The sequence below is a fragment of the Leptonychotes weddellii genome, chromosome 2 (assembly GCF_054177405.1).
Source record: "Leptonychotes weddellii isolate Sample4059 chromosome 2, ASM5417740v2, whole genome shotgun sequence".
NCBI lineage: Eukaryota > Metazoa > Chordata > Mammalia > Carnivora > Phocidae > Leptonychotes > Leptonychotes weddellii.
In genome coordinates, this window is record NC_138370.1 from 38,721,676 (window position 1) to 38,747,496 (window position 25,821).

Consider the following 25,821-nt stretch of genomic DNA (forward strand, 5'->3'; position numbering starts at 1 on the left):
AAGGGCCTGGGCAGCCTCAAAGGGTCTGGGGGATGAGGGCCCCAGGACATCACAAAGGGCAGTACCAAATGGCCTTACTTCGGCAGGCCTCCAAATGGAAGTGAGTGCTGGCCCTCAATATTCTACACAAGTTCTTCCACCAAAACTGTCTAGGATAATGAGTGAATGTTTAGAAGAAAAGACATGAAACGAATGTCTAGCCTTTGGCCAACGTGTAGCTTATAACATGCAAAGGGAGAAAGCTGAGCCTCTCTTCCTGCCTCCCTTTTGTTATACAGAAAGGCTACCACCTTCTCCGCCTCCCTCTCCACACCCAAGAGTGGGAGTGAGCTGCAGATCTAAACTGGTTCTTCTCTTTACTAGGGCTTCTCCCGCTTAACGCACACCTGAATCACCTGAGTTCTGGTTAAAATGCAGGTTCTAGTTCAATAGGCTTGGGGTGGGGCCAAGGCTCTACATTTCTACCAAGCACCTAAGTGATGCAAACGCAGCTGGTCCACGTCTATCACGAAATCAGAAGGTGGTCGCCTCAAGCCCGCCTGGGCCTGAGCTGCTTTCTCCGGGTGTGGTCCCCTTCCTCCAGAGTCCGGTTTCTTTACATTCAAATCCGATTCCTGAGCGGCTCAAGCTTCAGGCCAGGCCTCCGAGGGAAGAGAACAGCCTAGTGTGACTGCGGTTGCCCCCCTAGCGTGTTCCAGCCTGGGCTCCCGGAGCCGCCCCCGCCCCGGCTGAGGCGCCTCTGGGCTTGCTGAGAAGGACCGGTGACAGAAGTTTCCCGAGAGGCTGCGTTTCTGGAGAGACGCCAAGTCGCGCCCGCCCGGGGACAGCAGTGGGCTCAGTGCCGCTGCGGACCTTTCCGGGCTGTCCTCCGGGCGCGGCGACCTGGAGAAAAATCGAGCAAAAGATGGATTCCGAGGGCCTCTCCCCCACCCCTTCCGTTCTCCGCCCCATCCCCAAATGACTGGGCTTCCTGCCGAAAATGTGTCACCCAATCTGCTCTAAAGCATTTAAGTCTTGGAACTTCACTGTGTGCGGGGTGGGGTGGGGGCGGGGGTCCCAGTCGCTAGAGAATTTGCCGCGGCCGCATTCTGCACTTTTGGGGGGGGTCGCTCTCTCTGGGGGACTGCGGGCTGCACCGGGTCACTGAGCCACGCCGGCTTCCCCTCCAGGAAGCATCCCTGGGCTCTGCCCATTCACTGCGCGGATAGAAGCAGCTGGTTAAGGGCCCCCCCCCACCCCACCCCCCCGGCCCAACCCGGTGCTCTGGGTCTCTCCTGGTAAGATGGAAAGAAAAAAAGAAGACCTGTGACCAGCGGCGGCCGGAGAGTCGGGTGGCGCCGAGGCGACCCGAAGGCGGCTTACAGTGGGGGAAGAAAGGTGACATTTGGCCTTCTTAGAGAACATTTTGATTTTTCCAAGACTTTCATCTCAGCTCATTAGATCCTAACAGGTTACGGAGGTGTATTGTTCAAATTATTTTTAAAAGTATGAGACGGCTACATGTTTTCAATGTAATTCTGAAACACCATCGGATGCGCTGGGTTCTATCTAGGAACACACCAGCTCTTGGCTGAGGGGCCCGGATCCTGCCTCGCGTTCTTCTCTCCGCCACACTGCGGGGCGAGGGGAGGGGAGCCGAAGGTGTCGGGACAGCGTCTAGCTGGCCCCGGGGCAGACGAGAAGGAAAGATCCTGAATCTACAGTTAGACCTTCAGCTCCTCAGGAAGGACGCCCTGCCGTTGGGCGAACGGAAGTACTGTTCTACTAATCTTGCTTAAATGATCCCTGAGTTGGAGCAGTGTTGTTTCACAAGCGGGCAAGGAAGAGGTGCAGGGCTGCGAAGGCTCCTGGCTTCTGCGACTTGAGCCGAGAGACGCCTGCCGCACCCCCTCTCAGAATAACAAACTGAGGGGTGAGTGCCCAAATAACACTCTCCCCCACCGCAGAAATACGCCGAGTGGATTGCTTTGCGTGACTTGGTCGGGGCGGGGGGGGCGCTTTGTTGAATGGCTGTTTGTCATCCCAGGAAAAGTGCCGCAGTGCTGTGGAAGCTGCAATCCGCCTCCACTCCTCATTTCTGGAGACTTCGTCCGAGTTCTGGGTTGCTAAAGCTCTCTCCGGAGGCACCCTGGCCGTTTTCTAATTTCCATTCTTCGGTGGGACCGGAAGGCATTGGGGGCTGGCGCGACGTTACAGGGGGGAATAGAGAACAAGCTGTCTCTGGCTCCATCTTTCCCCAGTGCTCCGACTAAGTCACCAGAGTCACTAAGGCCCTTTAGAGATCTGGTTCACACTCTCAGGCCGAGGCTGCACACACATTCTCGCACTAAGTGCAGCATTACCAGGACTCTGCGTCCTCAGAACCCGGCCAGTCCCCCGGGGCACCAACGGACAAACACGTTGCACCTGTGTCTGGGGAAGGTGGTGCATTTTATTCTCGCCTCAAAATCGCCCTCTGATTTCACATGTCTGATACCAATTCTTCTGTCTTAAACTGTGTGAATGATATGTGGCTTACAGTTGAGATTCTCCTTCACACATAGGCTCCCCTGAGTGTGCTAGGTGGGGGAGGAGAAGGAGAAAGTCAGAGGTTCTCTCTAATGGGTGTGTGCATGTATGCTTGTGTGTTTTAACCTCTGCAGTAAAAAGGTGGGGTTTTCCAGTAACTGAATAATTAGAAATAAATCAACAGCTCAGAACGAGTAGATCATTCCTTCCTCTCAAACAAGAGATGATTAGGTAAAACACAGAGTTTTAATATAGGGTTTCTGTCTTTAGTAATAGGGGAGATACAGAGTAACAAAGGAATATTAGTTTTGCTGCACCGAAGCATCCTGCTAGGGTTTTGTTTTCTTTTGTTTTGTTTGTTTGTTTTTTAGTGGTCATATCAGGAAATGGCCCGTAGTCTATATGAAATTATACAGATGTGGGTGGTTATAGATTGAAAGAGTGGCATTTAGCTAAGAGCAGAGGGATTAAAGGCCATCGATGCACAAATGAAAATGTCTTTAATAGCTACAAGAAACCTGAGTCTCATCTACAGCCTCTGAAGTTTTTTTCTAAAGCCACTTCATATTTAGGACTAGCTGTAATCAACATAACTTCTGCTTATTAGAAGTGTTTCATTTAAAATTATGTGTGTCCTATATCAGAATCTAAGGTATTAAAAAAAAAATCTGAGGTCAACTGGGATAGGTTTGACCACCTCACAAAACAAGAAACATTTTTATTTTCCCGTGACAACCTACCCATATGTCATGTATTAGTTCCCACCATATTTATCCCAATTAACTAAAATAATAGATATTTCATTTCAAATGAATTCACACAGGAAAGCTAAGACCTTGAAGTACAGCAATCAAGCTTTATAGAAAAATAATATGGGGATACATATCAGGAGCTATTCAAATGTGCATAATACCCTTTTAACACATAATCCCCCTAGGGGCTTTACTAAAGAAATACTTCAATAGAAGGACAAACGTGAAGAAATCCATTGATAAAGATATTCATTGCCAAGCTGTCTATAATTTTCATGAACATATTTTCAAACTTAAATTGGGACACCTGATCAATTAAGTATAAGTTCTCTGATGAGAAAAAGAAGAAAATTTGAAGCTGGAATTGTTTCAGAATCTCTTGAATGGATGATTATTCACAAAAGAAATCATCACATGCCCACTATTTTGTGGTGACCTCCAGTGATCTTCACCTCTTGTTTGTGTCCTTTTGTAGTTCTTTCTCCCCCTGAATCAGAAAGACTGGTCTCTGTGACCGAAAGAATATAGTGGAAATGATGGTGTGTGACTTTCAAGTCTAGGTCATAAAGATATTACAACTTATGCCTTGGTTTCCTGGAAGCCTTGCTTTGGGGGAGGTCAGCTGCTATATTTTAAGGATCCTCAAGTAGCTCCCATGGAAAGCCCCACATGTAGCAGAAATCGCCAGCCAAGTCAGTGAACCACATTGAAGTAGATTCTGCAGGCCTAGTTAAGCCTTCAGATAATGGTAACCTCAGCTGTCTGACTGCAGCCCCACTGGAGACCCAGAGTGAGAACATCCCAATGGCACCACTCCCAAATTCCTGATCTGCAGAGACTAAGAAATAATGGGAGATTGGGATCGTTTTAAGCCACTAAGGTTTGGAGTGATTTGTTACACAGAAATCAATAGCTAATGCTTACTGCATATTAATTTGATGAATATTGTGTACTTACCAAAAATAAGGTACCGTTTACTACTTTCCCTCTCCGTGCATTCACTCTGTCATTAAAATATTACCTCAAGAATTTCCTAAATCATCCCACAACATGCTACGTCTGCTACTGCTGCCTTCTGCTGAGTCATCACACCACCTTCTCTCATCTGGACTAAAACAGCCTTTAAGTTAGTCACTCTGCTTTGCTTCTTGCTTTCCTAAAATCCATCCTCTATGCAGGAGCCAGAGTGGTCCTCATAAAGCAGCAATCAGATCATGCCACCTTCCCCTGCTTAACCCCTTCAAAATGTTCTTATTGCACAAGGAATAAAACTGAAATTCCTTGACCTATAAACCCCTGCATAATCTGGCCTTTGCCCCATCTTTTACTCTCCACCCTGTCTTCTCCTCTAATTCTTAATACTCAGCAATGAGCTGAAGGCATTTTTCTGCGTTCAAACCAGCCAAGCTTTTGCACTTGCTCTTCCCTCTACCTGGAACACTCTTTCCCCAGATCATTGCATATCTGGCTTGAATCCAATGTCACCTACTTATTAATGAATTTCCTTGTTTATTGTCTGTTTATGCACACACATACCCCACTGTAGTCCCTGAAAGCAAGGATATTGTCTGTCTTACTCCTTGTACTTAGAACACGGCCTGTCACATGATTAATATGAGTGAAATGAATGGACAAGCTATGTCTAAATACGCATAAATAGAAGCAAGAAGACTATATAAATGAAAATAATGGTGTTTGAATGGAGGAAATGTGACTTTTTCCATTTTAAATTTGTTTTGAATACAGTGGTTACATTATATTTTTAAAACCCTCTATACAAGTAATTATCTACATTGAAGTAGGATTAAAAGGCTACCAATAGTTACATTCTGGGGCTGCTGAAATTTTCTTTTTCTCATGATGCTTTACCTTTTGACTTTCTAGCTCTCATATAAGACCTTCGCTGGGAATTTTCTAGAAGACCTTAACTGAAAATGGCCCCCATGCATAGTTTGTGTAATTCACTGCACTCCATTCTGCTGGACATTTTCCAAAGATGAAAATACCCAGAATTATCCACTGGAACCCCCTTGCAAACATGAACCATGGCTGGACCAATTCTGATATCTCACACTCCGTTTCCAAGAGAGAAAGAAGAAATTCTTCATCCTGGCCATATGTATGGTAAGTTCTTATAAACATTAAAACCTTTACCATTCCAGAAATATTTATTAAATGCCTACTAAATGCAAGGCACTTTGTTGGATGTTGTAGAAGTAAACCAAGACATTTATTTATTTAGTCAACCTTTTTCCACTTCCCAAAATGATTTGGAATAGCTTAACAAGAAAACATGGAAGAGGGAAGAGGAAGGAGGATGAAGAAGAGGAAAAGCAGAAAGAGAAAAAGCAATAGAGCCAGTGAAATATGAACAAAACTAGAAAGCTATGACCAAATAGAATAACACCATGAGAATCAACATCCCTGAAAATTGATGATTGTTGAAGATAAACTTCAAATTTATCTCTGTTTACAAACCCTGGTTCCGGCCTTCCAACAGCTTACAGTTAAGCAGAGGAATTAAGATACGGACATAAATAATCAAAGGAATTAAAGAAAAGCTTGAGCATCCCAAGGAACTACAGTGAGACATTGTAAATGCAAATGTGCCCCTTGACCAGTACAAGAATTGCATTGTGAGAATTCCAATAATTGTATGCAGATTCCCAGGCCACTGTCACAACACACGCCTGTGAAGATCTGCTCTGATTCCACAAAGATGTATCCCAACCTGACTGCCAAGGAGAGGCAGTGGATGTATTGGTTAAGAGCATGGACTTTAGAGCTGAGGCTGAATCCCAGCCCTTCCACAAACTGTGTGACCTTGGTCAACTTACCTAACTGTAGTTTCTCATCAGCATAATGGGGATGACAATCATGCTGGACTAAGAACATTGATGTAAGAAAGGAATTGATGAGTTAATACATATAATGCACTTAGATTAGTGCCTGGGACACAGCAACTATTCTGACAGCATTAAAATCTCCATGTGGAGAAAAAGAAGTAATCAGATTGATTGCTTACCAATTTAATACTAGGAATGAATCTTTACACTAAGTTGAGCAATTCCCTTTATGTGATGGATTTTAGTGTGGACATCATAATTATATGTATATTTCCCATTTAGCCTAAACTTCCACAAGTTTTTCAGGAATTTTGAATCATGAATCTAGAAAGGATCTGACACATCAACCATTGAACCTATATGCAGCTAAAACAATGAGGCTGGAGTGGGGTGGGGATGGGGATACGGCCAGGGCTCCAAAACAAGAACACTAGAATCCAGAATAAATTCTTGGATTTCTGCTCTTTCCACGAGGTTTTGGAACTGGGAGTGGGACTGCTTAACAGCATACTCTTGGCTTTCTAGGCATTCTAATCTGTCAAGAAGTTATTAATTCAATATTTCTTTGTGCTCTACTATGGTAGAAACAATGCTAGATGCTTGGGATAAAATGGTGAGCAAGAAGGCTGATTACCATTCTTCTGAAGATCACACTCTAGCAGGGAATGCAGACATTCATCAAATGATCATGGAAACAGATGCTGATTACAAGTGTGTAAAAGTCTACAAAGTCTACATGGTCTTAAGAACACATTTAGTAGAGGAATTTAGCCCAGTTAGGGAAGGCATCCCCAAGGGAATGACAACTGAACCTCAACTGGGCAAGAAGGAGGGAAGGAATTAAGAGTGCTCCAGATGGAGAAATCAGCAAAACCCCTGTAACAGGCGGAAGAACAGAGGACCAGTGTGACTGAAGCACCGGAAGTAAGGGACAAGGGGATACAGAGAGGATGAGATCTGAGAAGGAGGTTGGGTTCAGATCAATGCAGTTTTTCAAGATCAGTTTAAAGATTTTGATTTTTATCTTAAAAGAAATGGGCAACTGGGGTGCCTGGGTAGCTCAGTCGGTTGAACATTTGCCTTCCGCTCAGGTCATGATCCCAGGGTCCTGGGATCGAGCCCCATGTCCATCAGGCTCCCTGCTTCTCCCTCTCCCTCTGCCTGCCGCTCCTTCTGCTTGTGCTCTCTCTTTCTCTGTGTGTCAAATAAATAAATAAATAATCTTTTAAAAAATGGGAAACTATTGGAGGGTTTTAATCAAGGGGATGACATGATCAAAATGTCCTTTTTAAAGCATGGCTTACTGTAATGTTCTAGTGAAGAAAGACACTAGTAGACAGACACTGGGAGGTTCCTAGGGTGGTGTCAGGGTAAATGGAGAAGTGTGGATGGATAGATTCAAGATATATAGGCAACAAAATCAGTAAAACTTGGTTAGAGTAGACCAGAGGGATCTGGGAGAGGAAATGGGAGGCATGATGTCATGCTTGCCCAGTCTCTGGTTTGCAGAACTGGATGACTGGGGAGTGGTGTCATGAACTGGGAGCGGGGATACTAAAAGAAAACTGGAGTTTTGGGGAAAGCAGAAGAGACAAAGGTACTGAGCCAGGTACCAAACTTAAGGAAATGTTTTTAAAGACTTCAAATCCATTTAGTTTAGTTTTTTTTAGTATTTTATTATGGCACACAGGATAGAATATGGTACAGTGTTGTTACTTCAAGTAATTCTGAAACCAACCGTTTCCATTTGGCTAAAGTTACTTTTTTTTAACATGTAATTTGCATCTGTCTTAGACTTATCATGTGTAGCATCCCATATTTAATGAACATAAATGTGAAAAGCTTGGTTTCTTAGGCAACTCCTCGTCTTTACAGAAACCAATATACTGAGAATCTTCATAGTTCAAATCCATAGCATCGTGATGAACTATTTTACCTATTTGTGTGGTGACATATATTTAACTAGAAATAGGTAGTGTGAAGAATCAAATAAATTTAAATGTAGACCACTTTGCTCTCAGGTTAAATTCGCTGCTTTTGAAAGTTATTTAAAAAACAAATATGGAACAAAATCAGCTGACAAAGCAATTGTGTAAGAACAAATGCAGAACAGCGGATAATCAGTAATTTCATCTACATTCCACATCAAGTGCAAGAGCTTTCATGACTTTACAGTGAACAGGGAGGATGAATGGGGTGTGTGTTTGATGCAATGTCCAACCAGTTAGAGCTATCACTGAAATCCAAATATTTCCCAGTAAAGACATGCAGAGCAATGCAATGCAACATACAGGTATAATCTCCTCCCTTTACTGACTGATAACAATTTTATTATCTGTTATCTGTAGTTTTTAAAAAAGTTTAAAGTGGGTGGCATTAAATGTTGTGTACTTGAGGCAACGGAATCAAGCTATTAACACACTGAATCATGAGCTCAGGATTGCAGGCAACATGTTTGCAATGGCAAATGATCTTTGATATTCTTACCCCCAAAATTATACATGGAAAAAAAGATTTCCTTCTAATTATATCAATTGCTTGGGTTCCCACTTCTGCCCATGATATTTGGACTATATTAAAATAATGTAGTTATAGTAATGGATGGGTGGGATTCATATTCTAAACACACTGCATTAATTATTTAAATCACCTATTTACCACAAAAGGTGTATTTATCATATTACACCATTGCCTCCCAAGAAAGCCATTCCCAACATTATATAGTGCCTTTTATGGGACAGAGTATATTGCTAATTATAAAAGAAGAATCCCAGAGACTCCCATTTACTCAAGTTTATTATCAGCAAAATTTTTGAGGGGAGAGATGTCATGAATGGTCATGACCTAACTGTATCCCTCAGAATTACCAATCAGGGGGAAAAAATATCCATTGTAATTGTTAAAACTGGGGACTTAAAAAAAATTTGGAGGTTGATAGTCCCCTTGGCTTATACTGGTGCTTTAAGATATTTTAATTAAGTCAACAACCACAGCAAGAAATGTCATTCAGTGTAACTTTATTTACTATGTATTGCACATGATTCAAGGTCTTTAATTTCTAACCACCAAAGGTTCAAAGGACTATTTTTACCATGAAGTTTAACATTAACATCAGTGAATTCATTTATTCATGTGTGTTTTTTCTTTAATTGTAAACATCTGAATTATTCACATTGCCATAGATCCTGAACTCGTAAGCGTGGACCATGCACAAGCTGGCAGCAAGCCAGGAAGCCACTCTGCAAGCAAACAGATACTCTGCATAAGGAGAAAAGTCATAGCACAACATTGAATGTCCAACCTAAGTCATCTCTGAATTATACATATATTGAACTTCTTAATTCATATAGTATCTGGAACTCAACTGGTTGGTTGGTGATGGGGTTGACCTGATTTCGGGAGAATTCTTCCTGGAAGGATTAAGGACAGAGGGGCTCAATCTTTCTTTTTAGTTGCTTGCTCCTCCCCAGCACCTTCGTCTTTTTTCTCCTCCTCCTCTTCAGCTTCTTTGGTTTCTTCTCCTTCTTCACCTTCACCTCCTTCCTCTTCCTCCTTCGCCTCCTCAGATTCTTCCTTGGCAGCTTTAACATAAAAAGAAAATGTACAAACTCCAAATCCAGGGCAAGGCATTCAAAACATTTCTGCTAAGTTTTGTGTGGAACTCCAGTTGTCAGAAAGCTTCCCCCAAACTTCTCAGCTCCGTCCCCCGAAATTCTCAGCTCCGTCCCCCAACACACATACAACTGACGGTGCTGGCCACTGAACTCAATACCTTCTTCTTAGAAAAAAGCCAAAAAGCAAACAAGTATTTAAAAAAAAAAAAAAACAACCTATTTTTGTTCTTAAGGCCACCAAACTGCTGGGTCAAATAGATTTTTTAAATGTTTAACAAGAATAAAAAGACAGCAGGAGGAGGATATTTTGAAATGTTATTTTCACAAAGCTACCAAGCTAAGCAGAGAGGACAGCCAATTTGAGAAACCAGGTACTTACGAAGGGTTTGTCGAATAACTAAAGGTGTTAATTAAGATTCTAAAGAAATATATGAAAAAAACTTCCTCGGCATAAGCAAGGCTTCATTTCTCTTAGCCATGTCCTAGCAAATTCCCATGCCCTGATTGCACTTGACCTTGTAAGAATTTCCTTTTTACCATACCTTCTTCCTCTTCAGCTCCTTCCTCTTCAGCAGCCTCTTCCTTCTCCTTCTCCTCCTCCTCAGCTTCTCCTTCAGAGGGGGGTTCGTCCTTGGCTTCCTCGGCCTTTGCAGCCTCAATGGTCTCCTCCACCTCAATCTGCTCCTCCTGGACGTGGCTGGTGTAGTAAGACGGGAAGGAGCGGGCAGACATCAAGTAGGAGCTGGTCTGTAACCCACCATAGGCAGATCGGCCGAAGACCTGAGAGCTCTGGGAGTAGCCACTTGTTATGCTTCCGACGCTGGTGAAACTGAGTCGGGTCTCCTCACCTTCCAAGAGTTTCCTGGGAAGGCAGGGGATGGGGTTAATAAACAGGAACATAGGAAGTGTGCCTGCTCTGAGCCCACCACTCATCATCCTCCCCTAATGCCACCCCTAAAGGCAAAGGAGAGCAGGAACAGGGCTGGGAAACTTCATGACTGGGGATGTCATGCCTGGCACCAGAAAACAAAACAAAAAAAACAGAAAAACAAACAAACTTAAAATAGCCCTGTCTATTCGATATAAAATGTAATGAGAAACTAAGACTATAACTCTTTACGACACAGGGTCAAATTCTTCTGTATCTGTCTAAATACCTTCTTAGAAAAATCCAAAAAGCAAACCATTATTTCAAAGGACTGTTCTTGAAGGTTTCTGACTCAATATAAATGAAATCTGATTTTCTTCCAAAACCTGAATGGCTGCTACCACTCCACTCTGTTCTCACCTGTAAGCTGCAATCTCAATGTCCAAAGCCATCTTCACATTGAGGAGGTCTTGGTATTCTTTAAGGTATCGTGCCATTTCACTCTTTGTGGTTCTCAATTCATTTTCTAATTTGTTGATTGTGTCCTGTTGGAGGACAAAAAAAATCCAGTCATAAATCCCACCTGCTATCATTTTACTGTAGTACAGCTCCAAAGGCCTAACCTACTTAAAACCAAAGTGCACCCCTTAGATAAAACCTCCCCTAAAGCAACTGCCTTTTCTCTTTTTTAACCTTTCCTTCCTTGCATTAAAAAAAAAAAAAATCCAACTCGGAAGCATGAAAACAAAAAAATAGTTTAAAAAAAAAACCTGATAGAAGAAATTTTTTTGTTGTTTTCTTTTAATTACTACAGTCTAAGAATCATCATAAAATGTCTGCAAAATTTTTTTAACTGATTACAAAAAGCTTTGTTTCATATTCATTAGTTAACTTTATCCAGGTCACGAGCAAGAAATTACTCCATTTCTTTACAGGAGTAGGAAATAGCTAGATAAAAAAAACAGTAATAATTGTATCTAAAATATTTTCTATTTACCTATATTATATTTTCTCCTTCCCAGAAAATGGAGATCCTTAAAAAGAAATGTCTTACTGCGAACATCATTACCTACTACAATTTTGACTGCATTCTTGTCTACCTAAGGGCAAGGTGTGGTTGATAAAACTAGTCTTGAGCATGCTTGGTCACAGGTATCCTTCAGAACTAATGAAAGCTCTCTGCTGTATTTATTAAGCAGATGGTCCAATCTGTACTGCAAAGTGACTTGTGTTTAACGAAGGACATTAGAGAGGCAGGCCCGAGGCAACGCCCAGCTCCCACCCCTTCACCCACCCCACCCCACCCCACCCAACCCCTGCAGGGCTGGGCAGCTCTAATGCGGAGCTAGATTCAGCAGCACCGAGCACTGTCTCCTCAGGCTGCAGTGGAGCCCCCCCACCCCCGCCCTCCAAGTGCCCCACCCCTGCCACACAGTCTCCGAGGAGCCAAGTTCTACTCCCTGACAGCTGCATGCGGATGTCTCATCTCTGGTCTCCACTTTCTCCGCGCGTCCTCAACTCTCCACCCTCCCCCACCCCACCCCCACAACTTGCTCCCGCAGCTCCCTCCCCGCCCCCCACTGTGTTTTGCATGGTGCCGTACCTGCATAGCACTAATATCGGCGTTCTGCTTATCCTCCAGCTCCTGCAGCTGCTTCTCCAGCGCTTCGTTCATGCCCCGGCATGCTTCGATCTCCAGCGTCTTGGCCTTGAGCAGGCGGCGGCTCTCGGACACTTCGTCCTTGGCGGCGCGCACCGCGTCGGTGTTCTTGGCGGCGCTCTCGGTCAGCACGGTGAAGCGGCTCTTGAACCACTCTTCGGCGTTCTGCATGTTCTTGGCAGCCAGCTTCTCGTACTGAGCACGGATGTCCTTGAGCGCGGCGGAGAGGTCGGGCTTGGAGGACACGTCCATCTCCACGGAGATCTGAGCGTACTGGATCTGCGCCTGCAGCTCGGCGATCTCCTCTTCGTGCACTTTCTTCAGAAAGGCGATTTCGTCCATCAGGCTGTCGATGCGTTTTTCGAGCTCGGCGCGGGCTAGAGCGGCCTCGTCGGCTCCTTTGCGCGCTTCCATCAGCCGGCCCTCGGCGTCCTCACGGCTCAGCACCTCCTCTTCATAGCGCGCCTGCAGGTTGCGCAAAGTCTCCTCCAGCCCTTCGCGCTCGCCCTGGAGCGCCTGCTTCTCGTTGGTGGCGTCTTCCGCCGCCAGGCGCAGGTCGCGGATCTCCTGCTCGTACAGCGCCCGGAAGCGGGAGGGCTCGGAATGCTTCTGGCGCAGCACCAGCAGCTCGGCTTCCAGCACCTTGTTCTGCTGCTCTAGCTCGTGCACGCGCTCGATGAAGCTGGCGAAGCGGTCGTTGAGGTCCTGCAGCTGCGCCTTCTCCTGGGTGCGGATCGACTTGAGGTCGTTGCTGATGGCGGCTACCTGGCTCAGGTCGAGGTTCTCGAGACTGGGCATCAAGGAGCCGGAGCTGGAGGAGTAGCTTCGGCGCACGGACAGCGAGGAGGAGACCGGCGCGGAGTAGCTGGAGTAAGCGGAGCGCGCCGTGCTGTAGCCGCTGCGCACGCTGGAGATGTGAACCCGGGGCGTCTCCACGTAGCGCCGCTTGTAGGAGGTCGAGTAGTACGGCTCGTAGCTGAAGGAACTCATGGTGGCGGTCGGAGCCCCTCCGGCTCGCGGCGGAGATGGGGGCCTACAGAGAGAGAAGAACGGGGGAGAGAGGGAGAGGGGAAGGTGGATGGCTGTGTGCGGCTCGCCGAGGTCCTGTCACCCCTATTTATACGCGGGGAGCATTCTGACGCAGCCTGCGATCGATCACGGCGCGCCGGGCCAGTGGGGGCAGCGCGCTGCTGCAGCCAAGGGGAGGATTCTGCGCAAAAGGGAAGGCGGGGGCGAGCGACAGGCAGCTCCGGTGCTGCGGCGACCGTCCTTTCCACTTGTCTCCGGGGCTCTGGATTTTTCCCTGAGACCCCTTACCCCTCTCTCATTCCCTTCCCCAACCCTCCCCGCCCCCATCCTAGCTACTCCCTTGACCCCGTACCACACGGATGCCGCGTCCCCAATAATAGGTTCTCACTCCCCACTGACACCTTAGATTTCTGTATCCCGGGTTCCACGGAGACACCCTCCCCCCTCACTTGCCCCTTCCCCACCGGGGGCCTCTGCCGTCATCCCCCTTGGGGTTTAAGGTGACAAGGCAGTGCCTCTAGGGCATTCGAAATCAAAGTGAAAAGTTTAAGCTTGCGTGAATAAGGCCTATATGGGAGGAAAGTTTTGTATTTCTTTGTAGCTGTTTCTGGCACTTTCTTTAATTCCTCTCCCTTTCTCCTGGCGGTTTTTCTTTTTCTTTAATGCGCTGCTTCTGCGCGCGCGCACGCACACACACACACACACACACACACACACACACGTGAAACTGCGGCACTGCAGGTGTTGGTTTTAGCATTTCTAACCCCTTAGAGCAGTTAATAGAAGCCTTTCAGTGTTCCTAGATTTTACCATTTCTTTCTAGAGAATGAAGCCGCGGGTGTTTTTAGCGTGTTAAAACATGTAGGTGGGGGAGAGCCGAGAATGAGTTTGAAACTAACCGGGGGAGGGGCGGGGGCGGGAACCGACTTGCAAAGGCAACCCGAGCTCTGCAGCCGGGTCCTACAGACTGACCCACGCTGCCTGGATCTTCATCAAACTAAACTCCTGCTTGCACACCACCACCTCCGACACACTAAAAGCCCCTTTCCCTCTTTTTACACCTTGTAGCATCCAACCTGATGATTTCCACATGTCAGGCAGGTGGCTGATTGTCAGAGGGAAGCTGCGGCTGCCAGCCCCGAGTGCGGAGGGCCGTCTCCCTGGAAGAGAATTCAGACCCGAGACCTCTCGTGCTGGGGCGAACGGCAAATAGCTGCATGATTTTTTTCCCGGTTCACTCTAATAATTAGATTACAGATACAGTCAGACATCCGTGGATTTTCTTTAGGAAACACCCCGATACCTGAAACTGTGTGCACGCCTTAATGCACATTGATAAAGCCCTGCGGTTTGCAGAGCATTTCACACACATAATGCTGGGGAGTCCTGGTTTCCGGGAGGGATTGCAGAGACTTCCATGGGATAACTAAGATTTTTTTACAGAAGCACTTAATTTCTGCTTAATTTGTTTAAGGGGAACATTTGACGTGCAACTTACTAATTTTTTAAATAGCAAACTAGGGGAAAACCTGCTAACAGTTTTCAAATAGAAAAGCCGGAGCCGCTTTCCCGGTGAGGCTGAGAGGGTGAAGTGCTTGGAGCGGGTACCACAGTTGCTCCCAGAGGTACTGCACTCCTCGCCCGACAGGAGGGTGGGATGAGGCTTAACCTCCGGGGTTCTTTGCAGCTCTAAAAAAACCCTGCGTTTCTGATACCCCCGCTCTTTGTGGTAGAGAGATTGCAGCCGAGAACTTGCATGGGGTTTCTAAACATTATAGTCTCAGGTAATGCAACTTTAGAAACATGAGCATTTGTTGTTTAATCTATCAAGAGGTCCATCCACATCAATCATTCTAGGATTTCAAGCCTGAGCCATGAGGCTCTCCCTGGTTGGCTTGGCCCTGACAGATATGTTAGGGCCCTTATTCTGATGACTTCCTATAGCCCACATATCCTTGGCCTTCACATTCATAGGTGATCCAACAGTGGGAAAGGTTTCTCTGGAGAGAGAGAGAGGGAGTGAGGGAGAGAACCTACATAAGTCATAGTTTTGCCTGCTCCCCATTACCCAGCGTGGCTGAAATGCGGCAGAATGGATTTGTTTTAACCTCTCCCATATAAGCCACAGTGTGTCACACTCACTGTGTGTGAGGCTGCCTACAGACACCACACTCTTAAGTATTCATGAATTCATTTTCTTTCTGCCAGCTCTCTTCCCTCGGAGTTTCAGGTCACCCTCCGAGATCTTAAGTCCATCAGCGTTTTTGCCACATCTCCTGGCTGAAGCCTTTGACTGCAGAGGAAGGAGGATGCTGCCCCAAAAGGGGGGAGGCAGCCATGGATGATGGATGCTGCAGGGCCCCTGGAATGCCTTGTAGGGAAGAAACCTGTGGGGAACCTGCTGCCATCCTTTGGGTGGCTGAGAAAGGAGGTGATCTGGAGTGGAGTGAGGAATGGAGTGGAGTGGGGCAGTCCTCACCCTGGCTGGATGCCATAAGCAGGGAGTCAGGAGAAGGGCACATCAACTGTATTTCTGAATGTAGATCTCTTGTCTTTTTTAAAATAGCTCCTGGCATAGCCACCTCAGTCTCCACTACAGCCTGCTTTCTGGGGGCTCCTGAACCCAGCCTGTGTCTGGGTTTTGGTTAGCCTACTTTCAGCCTTCCTCAGCTAGGCGCCTGCAGCTTTTTAATATTCTGTCCAGTCATCCTCCTTTTAAATCCTCTTCCCAGCATTTTGTTCTGAACGCCCATGTGGCATTTGCTCTGTGTCAAAGCAAAGGTAAAATGAGCAACTTTAGAAAACCTGTTTTAAAAAAAGAATCTTGACTTTTCTTTCCCCTACCAGAAATGTTTCTGCATTAGTGTTGTTTGTAATGGTGTCGTTATTTCTTTAGAAGAAGCCTTTTGGGTCTTGATACACACTGGTGCATTTATTTTCCTTTAAGCATATTCTCCACCAACATGAAATGGATTGAGTGCTGCCAACAAAACACACTCTTAGGAGATACAAATTATTTTAAAAGCAAATATAGAAGTATGTGGATGAAACTCACTAATAGAACTCTATCTGTAATCCCCTAAAGGACTGTTTGAGGTGATTTAGTTAAAAAGTAAAATATACTCACGTTACCACAGAGCTCATAAAATATAACTCTTAGAACCACTGAGAAGCTGTTGCTTCTCCAGGGCCAATAGAATCAGAAAGCTTCAGATGGGTAGGACCGGGTCAGTTTCGATTGCACTATTCTAAAATTCTGGTACAGCAGGAGGATCTGTATGAACATTTGTTTCGAAAAGCACAGTCTGAAATTCTTACAAGGCGGGCCTCAAGAAAGCATAAGTCTGGGGGGACAAGTGAACAAAATACTCCTGCCACCAGTGAGCTATGGAAATAGTCCTAGTCCAGAACAACAGACAGGTCCCAGTCACCTCACCATCATGTAGACACACCAGTGTCAGCATCCTTTTGAAGCAAGGAGGGATGAAGGAAATAAACACATGCAAGATCCCTACCCTATGACAGGCCTTTGATATCTACTATATAATAATTAAAAAATCCCCCTGAGATGGTGGTTATTATTCAGCAAACAGCTGAGGCCCAGAGAGGTTAAATAATTTGCCAACTCACACAGTTACTTCAGACCAAAGCTCAATCTGCTTCCAGTCTGCATAGTGCTCTACTCATAACACACACTGCAGCCCGTGGCATTTGCTGCTTCCATATGTCTCTGTGGAATTTGATAATTGCAGCCCGCAATCTGCAGTGTGTTCATGCAGTAAACCTCTCGTGTTTTGAGGACACCAATCTGAACTGATTTACACCAGGAAGACTGTTACCGAGCACATTTCCTTTGGACAGCTAGTGATGGCAATTGACTATGATTGTTGTTAGATTTCTTAAACCTCCCAATCTAAAAGAAACTGGAAGCTACCATTGGACCCGTAACTGGTGATGTCCCCTTTTAGGCACTACTCTAAACATCGGTTTACAAAACACCTTTCCTGGGATTCATGAGCTAAAATACCACTTAGCTGATCTAAACTCTTTAAAATGACTGCGTTGTGATTTCTGCCTTTTTTTCTATTTAAAATCCTTTCATTTTTCTGCCCTTGTAAATAGGGTTTCTTTGATAAAGCGACTTGAAAAATTGCTATAAAGAATAAAAGAAAAAATGCTGGCACTTAATCTCTCATTATTGGAGTTTATCATGCTTTCTATAGATCTTTAACTTTTTAAAGAGAAACATGAATAAAATCAACAGAAAATGTCTAGCTTGGGGAAGCCACAAATAGATTTCCTCTGTTTCTTGTCACCAGTTTCTTTATATGTTATGCTCACCCTAGGAATCACCATCTTTTGGGAAATATGTTTGAAAGAAAACTTTCCCCATTGTGATACAAAATATGCCCCATTTTATAACACCACGTTGTGAAGGAAAGCATCATAAAGTGTGCTATGCGGCTATATAAAATTTAGATTGCAGCAGGAAAGGAATGTCATTTGAATAGCTTAAGGATGAAAAGCATGTTTGTATTCAAAACACGTGCAATATTAGAAAGGACAGGATCTTGCTGCTGTCCGAGCAGAAATAATGGTGATAGGATCAATTTCGAAATGCTTGCTCCACGGAACTAGCCAAGGTAATGTATTTCCTCCCCCGAGGCCTGCTCCACGGTGTCTTGCCCTTAATCACAATCACCAGACACAGAGGTAAGAGAGTATGCCGGGGACATTAAAGGGCTTAATTGGCAGTCATTTCAGGCAGGTCCCAGCCATCTCGGGCACAACCCACAGTACTAACCCTGTTTGTTCTGCCGTGACTGCCGGGGAACGCACGCCGCCGCTGCTGTAGTCTGGGTACTAACTGGCCACCCAACATTCCATGCGGCCCCTGGCTCTCTGGGCTGACCTTTAAACGGTGATTTAATAAATCAAGCGGAGGAGTGTGAGGTTTACAGTTTGCAAAGATAGAGGATATGCATTTCCGCCCGCAGGAGACAAAGCCCAGAGGTTGACTCTTTCGCAGCCCTGCTGGAGCCCACCCAGGGCAGCAGTTGGCTTTCTCGCCCGTACCTCGCCGCTACACGAATGCAGCAAACACTGCGGTACGATTGCAAATGGGCGGATCCCTGGATTCCTACAGGAGAGCAGGCAGGCTTCTTCACCCCAGGATATGTAACACTGGTGTTTGTGAGCACATAAGAGACTGTCTGGGTTAGCAAAGTGAAACTGGACTATGTCTAAATGTCTTGTTGATTGATTAAATAACTCATATGTTCGTTCATCCACTGAAGCACTTCCAGTGTGCACGATTCTGTACAAGTGCCATGGGGCAGGGGATGGGGAGTGCAAGGAGTTATGGCACAGTCCCTGTCTCCAAAGGGCTTGGAAAGGACCTGAGCACAATAAAAAGACCAGCCACTGTTACACACAACAACATGGGTGAACCTCAAAAATGGTGTGCTGATACCAGGTAAGAGATACATACTGTATGACTCCATTTATATAAAATTCAAGAACGGGCAAACTAATCTGTGATGGACAAAAAATCAGAACAGTGGTTGTCGCAGAGAGTATGAGGCGGGGAATGACTGGGCGGAGGCACCAGGGCACTTTCTGGGGTGCAGGTATTGTTCCAGATCTCGAGAAGTCTGGATTGTGCAGGTGTGTGCGTTTGTCCAAACTCAGAATGTAACAGGATTTTGTGCATTCCACTGAATGTAAATTTTACATCAGGAGAAAAAACTGTAAACTGTATATCCATATAACCAATCACTTTAAAAATAGCTGAACAGACAAAACCCATGCATGTGAAACTCAGAGTACTATGCAAAAGTTAAATCATAAAAGGCAAAATCCTAAGAGGTGTCACAAGGAAGAGAAGAACGGTACAAGCAGTATATTGCTGTGATTTTAGACAGGGGAGAAGTCAAGTGAATGAAATGAATCAACATTTCTGTGGCTGGTTACTATGCTAGATGCTTTGTGGAGGTATCATGCTTAATCCTCACAGCCGCTCTGTGGAGTGGATGTTCTTACCATTTTTCTAAAGACGAGATATTGTATTTCTATTAGTCCATTCCAACACAGCACTAAAATGTTTGCAATCTTACATTGCTGTCTCACATTGAATTTGTATGGACTTAAAAAAAAAACTTGGGGGACGCCTGGGTGGCTCAGCCGTTAAGCGTCTGCCTTCGGCTCAGGTCATGATCCCAGGGTCCTGGGATCGAGCCCCGCATCGGGCTCCCTGCTTGGCAGGAAGCCTGCTTCTCCCTCTCCTGCTCCCCCTGCTTGTGTTCCCTCTCTCGCTGTGTCTCTCTCTGTCAAATAAATAAATAAAATCTTTAAAAAAAAAAAAAACTTGGGAAGCTATGGCTATTAATTTATACTGTGGCTTTTTAAAAAATGTAAAAATATGACTTTCATTTATTTTCTTTAAATCTAATCTTTAAACATCTATAGTCCATTGTTCAAATCTGCTGTCATAGTTTTAAAACCTTTTAACTTTATGTCAAATTCAATAAGAATGAATTTCCCATTTTTTTTTTAATCAACACCATTAGAATTGTGTTCTACATGCTATGCTTCACAGGCTTTTGGGATTAGGAAGTAATTTCAGTTTTTCCACTCAAATCCTCCACCGGCTTCATCCTCGGCAGCTCATAACTTTTGCTTTGGTCCTCCCTTTCGCGGAGTGGATTACCCCCTTCACACTTTAGCCATTGGACATTACTTCTCAACAGAGCACAAATTCCTGGGGAGGTTGAGGCATTGGTACCCAAGAAAGAGCTCTGGTTTTTCACTTTCTGTTTCTCACTACATTCGGCTTTCTTTTCTATGTGATTCTCATGGCATCCTCGATTAGCAGAGACTATAGTAGTGACATTTACATGGAGAACAGAGGTTTCCTGGGCATTTCTGTATCATATCACTGGGTCCCTGCAGCAATCCTGTGAGCAGACACAGATCTGCAGGTGTTACCACCCTCACTTTCTAGATAAGGATGCTGAGAAGTCTGCAGAGGGAGAGTGATGTGCCCCAAACCATACCTCCTATAACAGTGGTGCCAGGGCTCTAACCCGGGGTTCCTGTCATCAAATTCAATGGGAATTTTCCCCTTCAATCTCACAGTTTCATATGTACCAGGCCTATCCTTTTTCGGATCCCTTCTTTGTGCCATTCCAAAAAGATAGGGAAGCCTTGACTGCTTCTTACCTTCAGATTGGATATCTGTGGATAACTACATTAGCTTTGATCACTGTTAAAATACCAATATCAATGGAAGAGGTAAGAGTGAAAGCTGATATAAGTCCTTTATACCTAAGATTGTACCTGAGATTGGTAACAGCTTTTGAAAGAAGAGAAAGAGAGACAGAGAGAAAGCTTGACGGCCTTGAGCAGTAAGCATAGTGTGGGATCAGGGAAAGGACAGTAAGTGTTACAACGATGAAATGGATGGTCAGAGAATGTGGTGGCAGGATTGGCAGCAAAATATTTTTCGTAGGCTTTAAGTTCACCATGCCTGAAGCAAAGCCTCTATTCCCGTGGTATGATTTGACTGGGATATAACCCATATTAGTTAAAACAAATTAATCCTGGGATGGCCAGGATGTATTTAAATCAGGGAAGACTCCCAAAGCTTTATCTTGGGGTGTCTTCTCCCATCTGAACTTTTGGCCAAGGAAATTCTGTGCAATGACAGGCATTAGTCTGAGCTTCTCAGCTCTTACATACTCGAGGACAGGGCTCACCAACCAGAAAGGACCAAATGGAACAGGAAATAGAGAAGCAGCAAAATGGCAGAATAACCTGCCTACCAGGTAACCAAACCTGAGGATAACTGATAGAAAATGAAATCATAATTCTTTAATTTCAGAGCCGAAGGGGAAGGAAAATGTGCATTTAGTGAGTATAATTGTGTGCAATATAATAATAGCTTTGTGTCAGGCACTGTGCAAGTTCGTTTAGTTGGATAATTTCATTTAATTATCACAAAGTCCGGATGAGTTGGGCATTAAAAATCACACTCATTTTAAACATGCAGACAGTAAGGTTTAAACTAGAGCCTAAACTGTATGCCTAAAGAACTCAGCTATCTTGTGTCATTAACCCTCACAGAACTTTAATGAGGGATGTATTATTTTCATTCTGTAAGGAGAAGAATGAGGTTCAGACACTTCAAGAATGTTGGTCAAGGTCACACAGCTGGGTCAAGGTCTGTCTTAATTCTCTCACTTCCTGCTATGACTGAAGTGTAAGGATGTTCTTGAGAGGTGCTATGCAAATAAGAGCTCTTACTCTTTTTTTTTCCTATGAAGTTTAAATTTGCATATTGATGCAAGAAAATGCTGCCATAATCAGGGTCAAGGATGCTCGAATCACATACAAGTGAAGGAATCCATATAATGGTCATCTAGGCAGAACACCACAGACACAAACCAAGTAAGTCAAAGCTCTGCTTTATTAGCAGGTTCCAAAAATAGACATCCATCACTGCAATAATTTATAAGAACCAAATTGCACTTGAACATCTCTCTCCAGATACAGGCTGAATGCCTTATTGCTAACTAGCAATTCCTTTTATTACTATATTGTCTGGAAGAGAAAAACACACACTAAAAGAGGTTCCCCTCACCTTTCAGTATCACTTTATCCAACAAATTTAATAAGCTGCACTATCAAATCGCATTAGAATAACAGATATGCTTTTGAATAGATCTGAGATATTTCAATTTGCAAAGTGTTTTCTTTTTCTTATGCCAAAAAAAGATTTTGCCCATTACATTGATTAATACTTACTTTAAAAATTATCCAAATTAAAATTTTCTTGCAAACCAATCCCCCAATTTAGAAAGATTACTCAAGTAAGGCTCACAGATCTGTCCTAACACTTAAAGGTGCAGATGGGTGGAAGGCTCAGCGCTATATAAAATCCAGAGCTGTCCAGAGGTGAAAGAAACAGCTCCAGGCGCAAAGCAACAGCAGTTCAAAAGGGAATCACCCCACCTCTGAGCTGACCTTGACCCTAGATGGTCTCTCAGGTCTTCTGCCAACCTGAGATTCTCTGATTCTAAAATACTCGAAAGATGAAAAGCATTGGATAAGCTAGGACTGGGGAGCATTCACATCTCACTGTGACCATGAATAAGAGTCTAAAAGCATAACATTACTCCCCAAACTGGGACCTGCTAATAACTTAGTTGAGATATGAGCCAGACAAAATATGAGCAGATGCCAGCAGAATGAGATTTTGGAGGGAAGAAAGATAAGGTTACTAATTGAAGTTCTGGAGGAATACGTATTTGCTTTATTTGCATTAAACTCATCTTTCCAGAATAGATGAGAGCTAATAGAGAAGAGAATAAAATAGAGCTAATAATAAACAGCTGAACAACTGTCAATATTTTTATCAGTTGAATTGGTTCCCATTCACCTAACACAATAGAATTCACTTTTTTCTCACTTCTGATCATTTCTTTTCATGGGTTGATGATAAAAGAAAGGAGAAAAAAGCAGATGCTTCTCCTACTGTTGCTTCTGAATTAAATGTTGAAACAGAGCATGTATTAGGCCCATTTACATTTCTCTGCTAGAACCCAAACCCCCACATGAAAAATAGATCCCATATCTTTCTCTTTGTCTCTGTCTCTCTCTCTCTGATTCTCTCTCTCTCAAGTCTTTGTTTCTTTATCTCCTCTTAAAATTTGTGTACTGATAGTTTCCTTTTAAAGAAAGGAAACTCAGGATTAGGATTTGAACTCAATCCACAGGGAATAGTGGAGTGTGCAGTCTGGGGTTAGAAAGAGGACATGCAAACAACCTCCAGGTATCACTGTGGTAACCATCCTAGATGATGAGCAGAGCCTGCTGTTACTTCAAAAAAGAGGGGGAAACCATCTAATTCAGCAAAATGCCACAAGGATCATCTTTTCCAAATAACTAAATGTTTTGTACATGATGTTCTTCAGATAATTTTGAAAGTCCACATAGTTTTGGGAAACAACATAAAAGAACAGAAAAAGCACTAGACTTGAGGTTGAGGATTGATCCTAGATCTAGCTCTGTCGCTAACTGAGCACAGCTGTCCTCAAATTGGGCCACATCTTCCTCTGGTGGGGCTGGAGGACTTTCCAAGGGGGGTGCACAGGCGTAGATAGTACTAAGGGAATCTATCTGCAGACCCCTGATGGCCATGTGCAGTCTTCTGTAAAATCTGTTTGCTTGCAAACTTGTGCTAATTCTCTTTCCCCACCTTCACCATAAATTGAATGAGCTAAATCTGCAGCAATAAGCTTTTGACAAAAATGCATTTAAATCACATAGGATGATAAAAATAATTTTATTTTCAACATCGTATTGATAAAGATGTATTGAAATGAAAAGTATTCTTAGTCCAACCCTTTCTAAGTATGATGAGTTAAATAAGGCACCTCTAGGTGAAAAATAAACAGGTATAGTCCATAGTTATTTGGTGACTATTATCAAGAGGCTTGGTGAAGTCTCTTTTGGTATTGTTCCCAGAAATGAAGTGAGGAAATTACTTTAATCAACTAGAGGTAAACTCATATGCAAGTCAGGTGCTTGCTTTTAACAAAAGTCTTTGCGTTTAACAAAATTAAAGGAGAATTTAATTGATTAATTGATAGATCATCAAAATATTTTTTATAATAGGTCAATATGTGCTTTTAGCTTAAAATTTAGAAAGATTTCAAATATTAACTGACATTGTTGAAACGATATAAAACAACATAGAAACTTCTATTCCTGTATACTTATGCTCACCTATTTTTGTGTATACTTGTATACTTTTATACTTATTTAGGTAAATAAGATTTCTCAGCAATTTCATAGTTTATATACATGTGTCTATGTGCCCACACATGCACACGTGTGTATTTTTTGAAAAGAAAGAATAGAATTGCTTTATTATTTATTCTCGTAATCAGTAATATTCATTCATGCATACATGGATTAAGAGATGCATTGTAAATAAAAGTTTATTCTTTATTTTAATGATTACCTATTAAAATTTGCAAGATAGCCATGTTTGAACAACTGTGTACTAATATACTCATAATCCTAATTCAATCCAGAAAATTTTATAATATTTAGATGCTTATGGCTACATGAAATAAAATATTTAATTTACAAGCTTATACTTATCTGTACAGCAGAAGAGAACAATAGAATTATAATACAAGATTTATAAGCATAAAACATATTATTTGGGGGTAAAATAATGTGGAAAAGGGTAGTATCGTAAATGACGATGTGTGTCTTTATTTTATTTATTTATTTTTTTAAAGATTTTATTTATTTATTTGACAGAGAGAGACACAGTGAGAGAGGGAACACAAGCAGGGGGAATGGGAGAGGGAGAAGCAGGCCTCCCGCAGAGCAGGGAGCCCGATGCGGGACTCGATCCCAGGACCGTGGGATCATGACCTGAGCTGAAGCCACCCAGGCGCCCGATGTGTGTCTTTATTGGTGCCATCCTTGTCTTCTCACAACATATTACATTTTTTAGTTCGTCAGTTGGCTACATTTGTAAGTTTGAATAATATATGTAAACCTCTACTGGTTTATCAGATAGAGACGATGAAGAGCTCCACTTTTTAATATGAGAATGTTAACATTAAAATCTGTGCTCTTCACTTTGCCTCTCTCCCCCTTCCCCCCCAACGTTGCTATCTGTACTTCTACTTGAACATTGTTAAAGCTGGAACCTTTAAACTATGTTCTGTATTAACTGAAAATAGTCTTCCATGCTTTGTCTAGGATGATTCCAAAAGTCAAAACCAATCTGTGGGGTTTAGGTTCTTATAACTATGTAAATATTGCTCGTTTTAGAGGAAAGAACTATGCTATAAGTATATTTCCTTTCTTGACCATCTTCCCATTCTCTTTGGAGTTTCTCATTTCCTTTCTCTGTTTTTCTTCAGTCTTGGCCTTTTTCATGCCCTCAGTTTGCCCAGTTTCCTTATCACAGTACCTGGGACAAAAATATTTCTTTAGTCTCAAAGCCCCTTCGCTCTCTTGCTGCAGTCTGAATTGACTTTCCTCCATGAACCCAGCCATCCTGGGTTTCCTTTATTTTCAGTCCTGGTTTGCATCCATTCCTGGGTCACATGTTTTCTCCTTTCTCTATTTAAAATTTTGGTTTTGGGGGCACCTGGGTGGCTCAGTTGGTTAAGCGTCTGCCTTCAGCTCAGGTCATGATCCCAGGGACCTGGAATCAAGCCCCACATCGGGCTCCCTGCTCAGCAAGGAGCCTGCTTCTCCCTCTGCCTCTGCCACTCCTCCTGCTTGTGCTCTCTCACTCGCTCTCTCCTCTTTCTCAAATAAATAAATAAAATCTTTAAAATAAAATAAAATAAAATTTATCCATTCATCTGTCGATGGACATCTTGGCTCTTTCCACAGTTTGGCTATTGTCGACATTGCTGCTATAAACATCCGGGTGCACGTACCCCTTCGGGTCCCTATATATATACAATGGAATATTATGCAGCCATCAAAAGGAATGAGATCTTGCCAT

At 43.6% G+C, this 25,821-nt stretch overlaps 1 protein-coding gene across 1 annotated transcript; it reads right to left on the reverse strand.

Annotated features, from left to right (window-relative positions):
* Positions 1-9,106: 9,106 nt before the first annotated feature.
* Positions 9,107-13,429, reverse strand: NEFL (neurofilament light chain). Its single transcript, XM_006729681.3, has 4 exons — positions 12,192-13,429; positions 11,009-11,133; positions 10,263-10,582; positions 9,107-9,687 (listed from the first exon to the last, which is right to left on the reverse strand). The coding sequence occupies exons 1-4, from the start codon at positions 13,236-13,238 to the stop codon at positions 9,542-9,544; spliced, it is 1,638 nt and encodes a 545-aa protein (XP_006729744.1). The 5' UTR covers positions 13,239-13,429; the 3' UTR covers positions 9,107-9,541.
* Between the last annotated feature and the right edge of the window lie 12,392 nt (positions 13,430-25,821).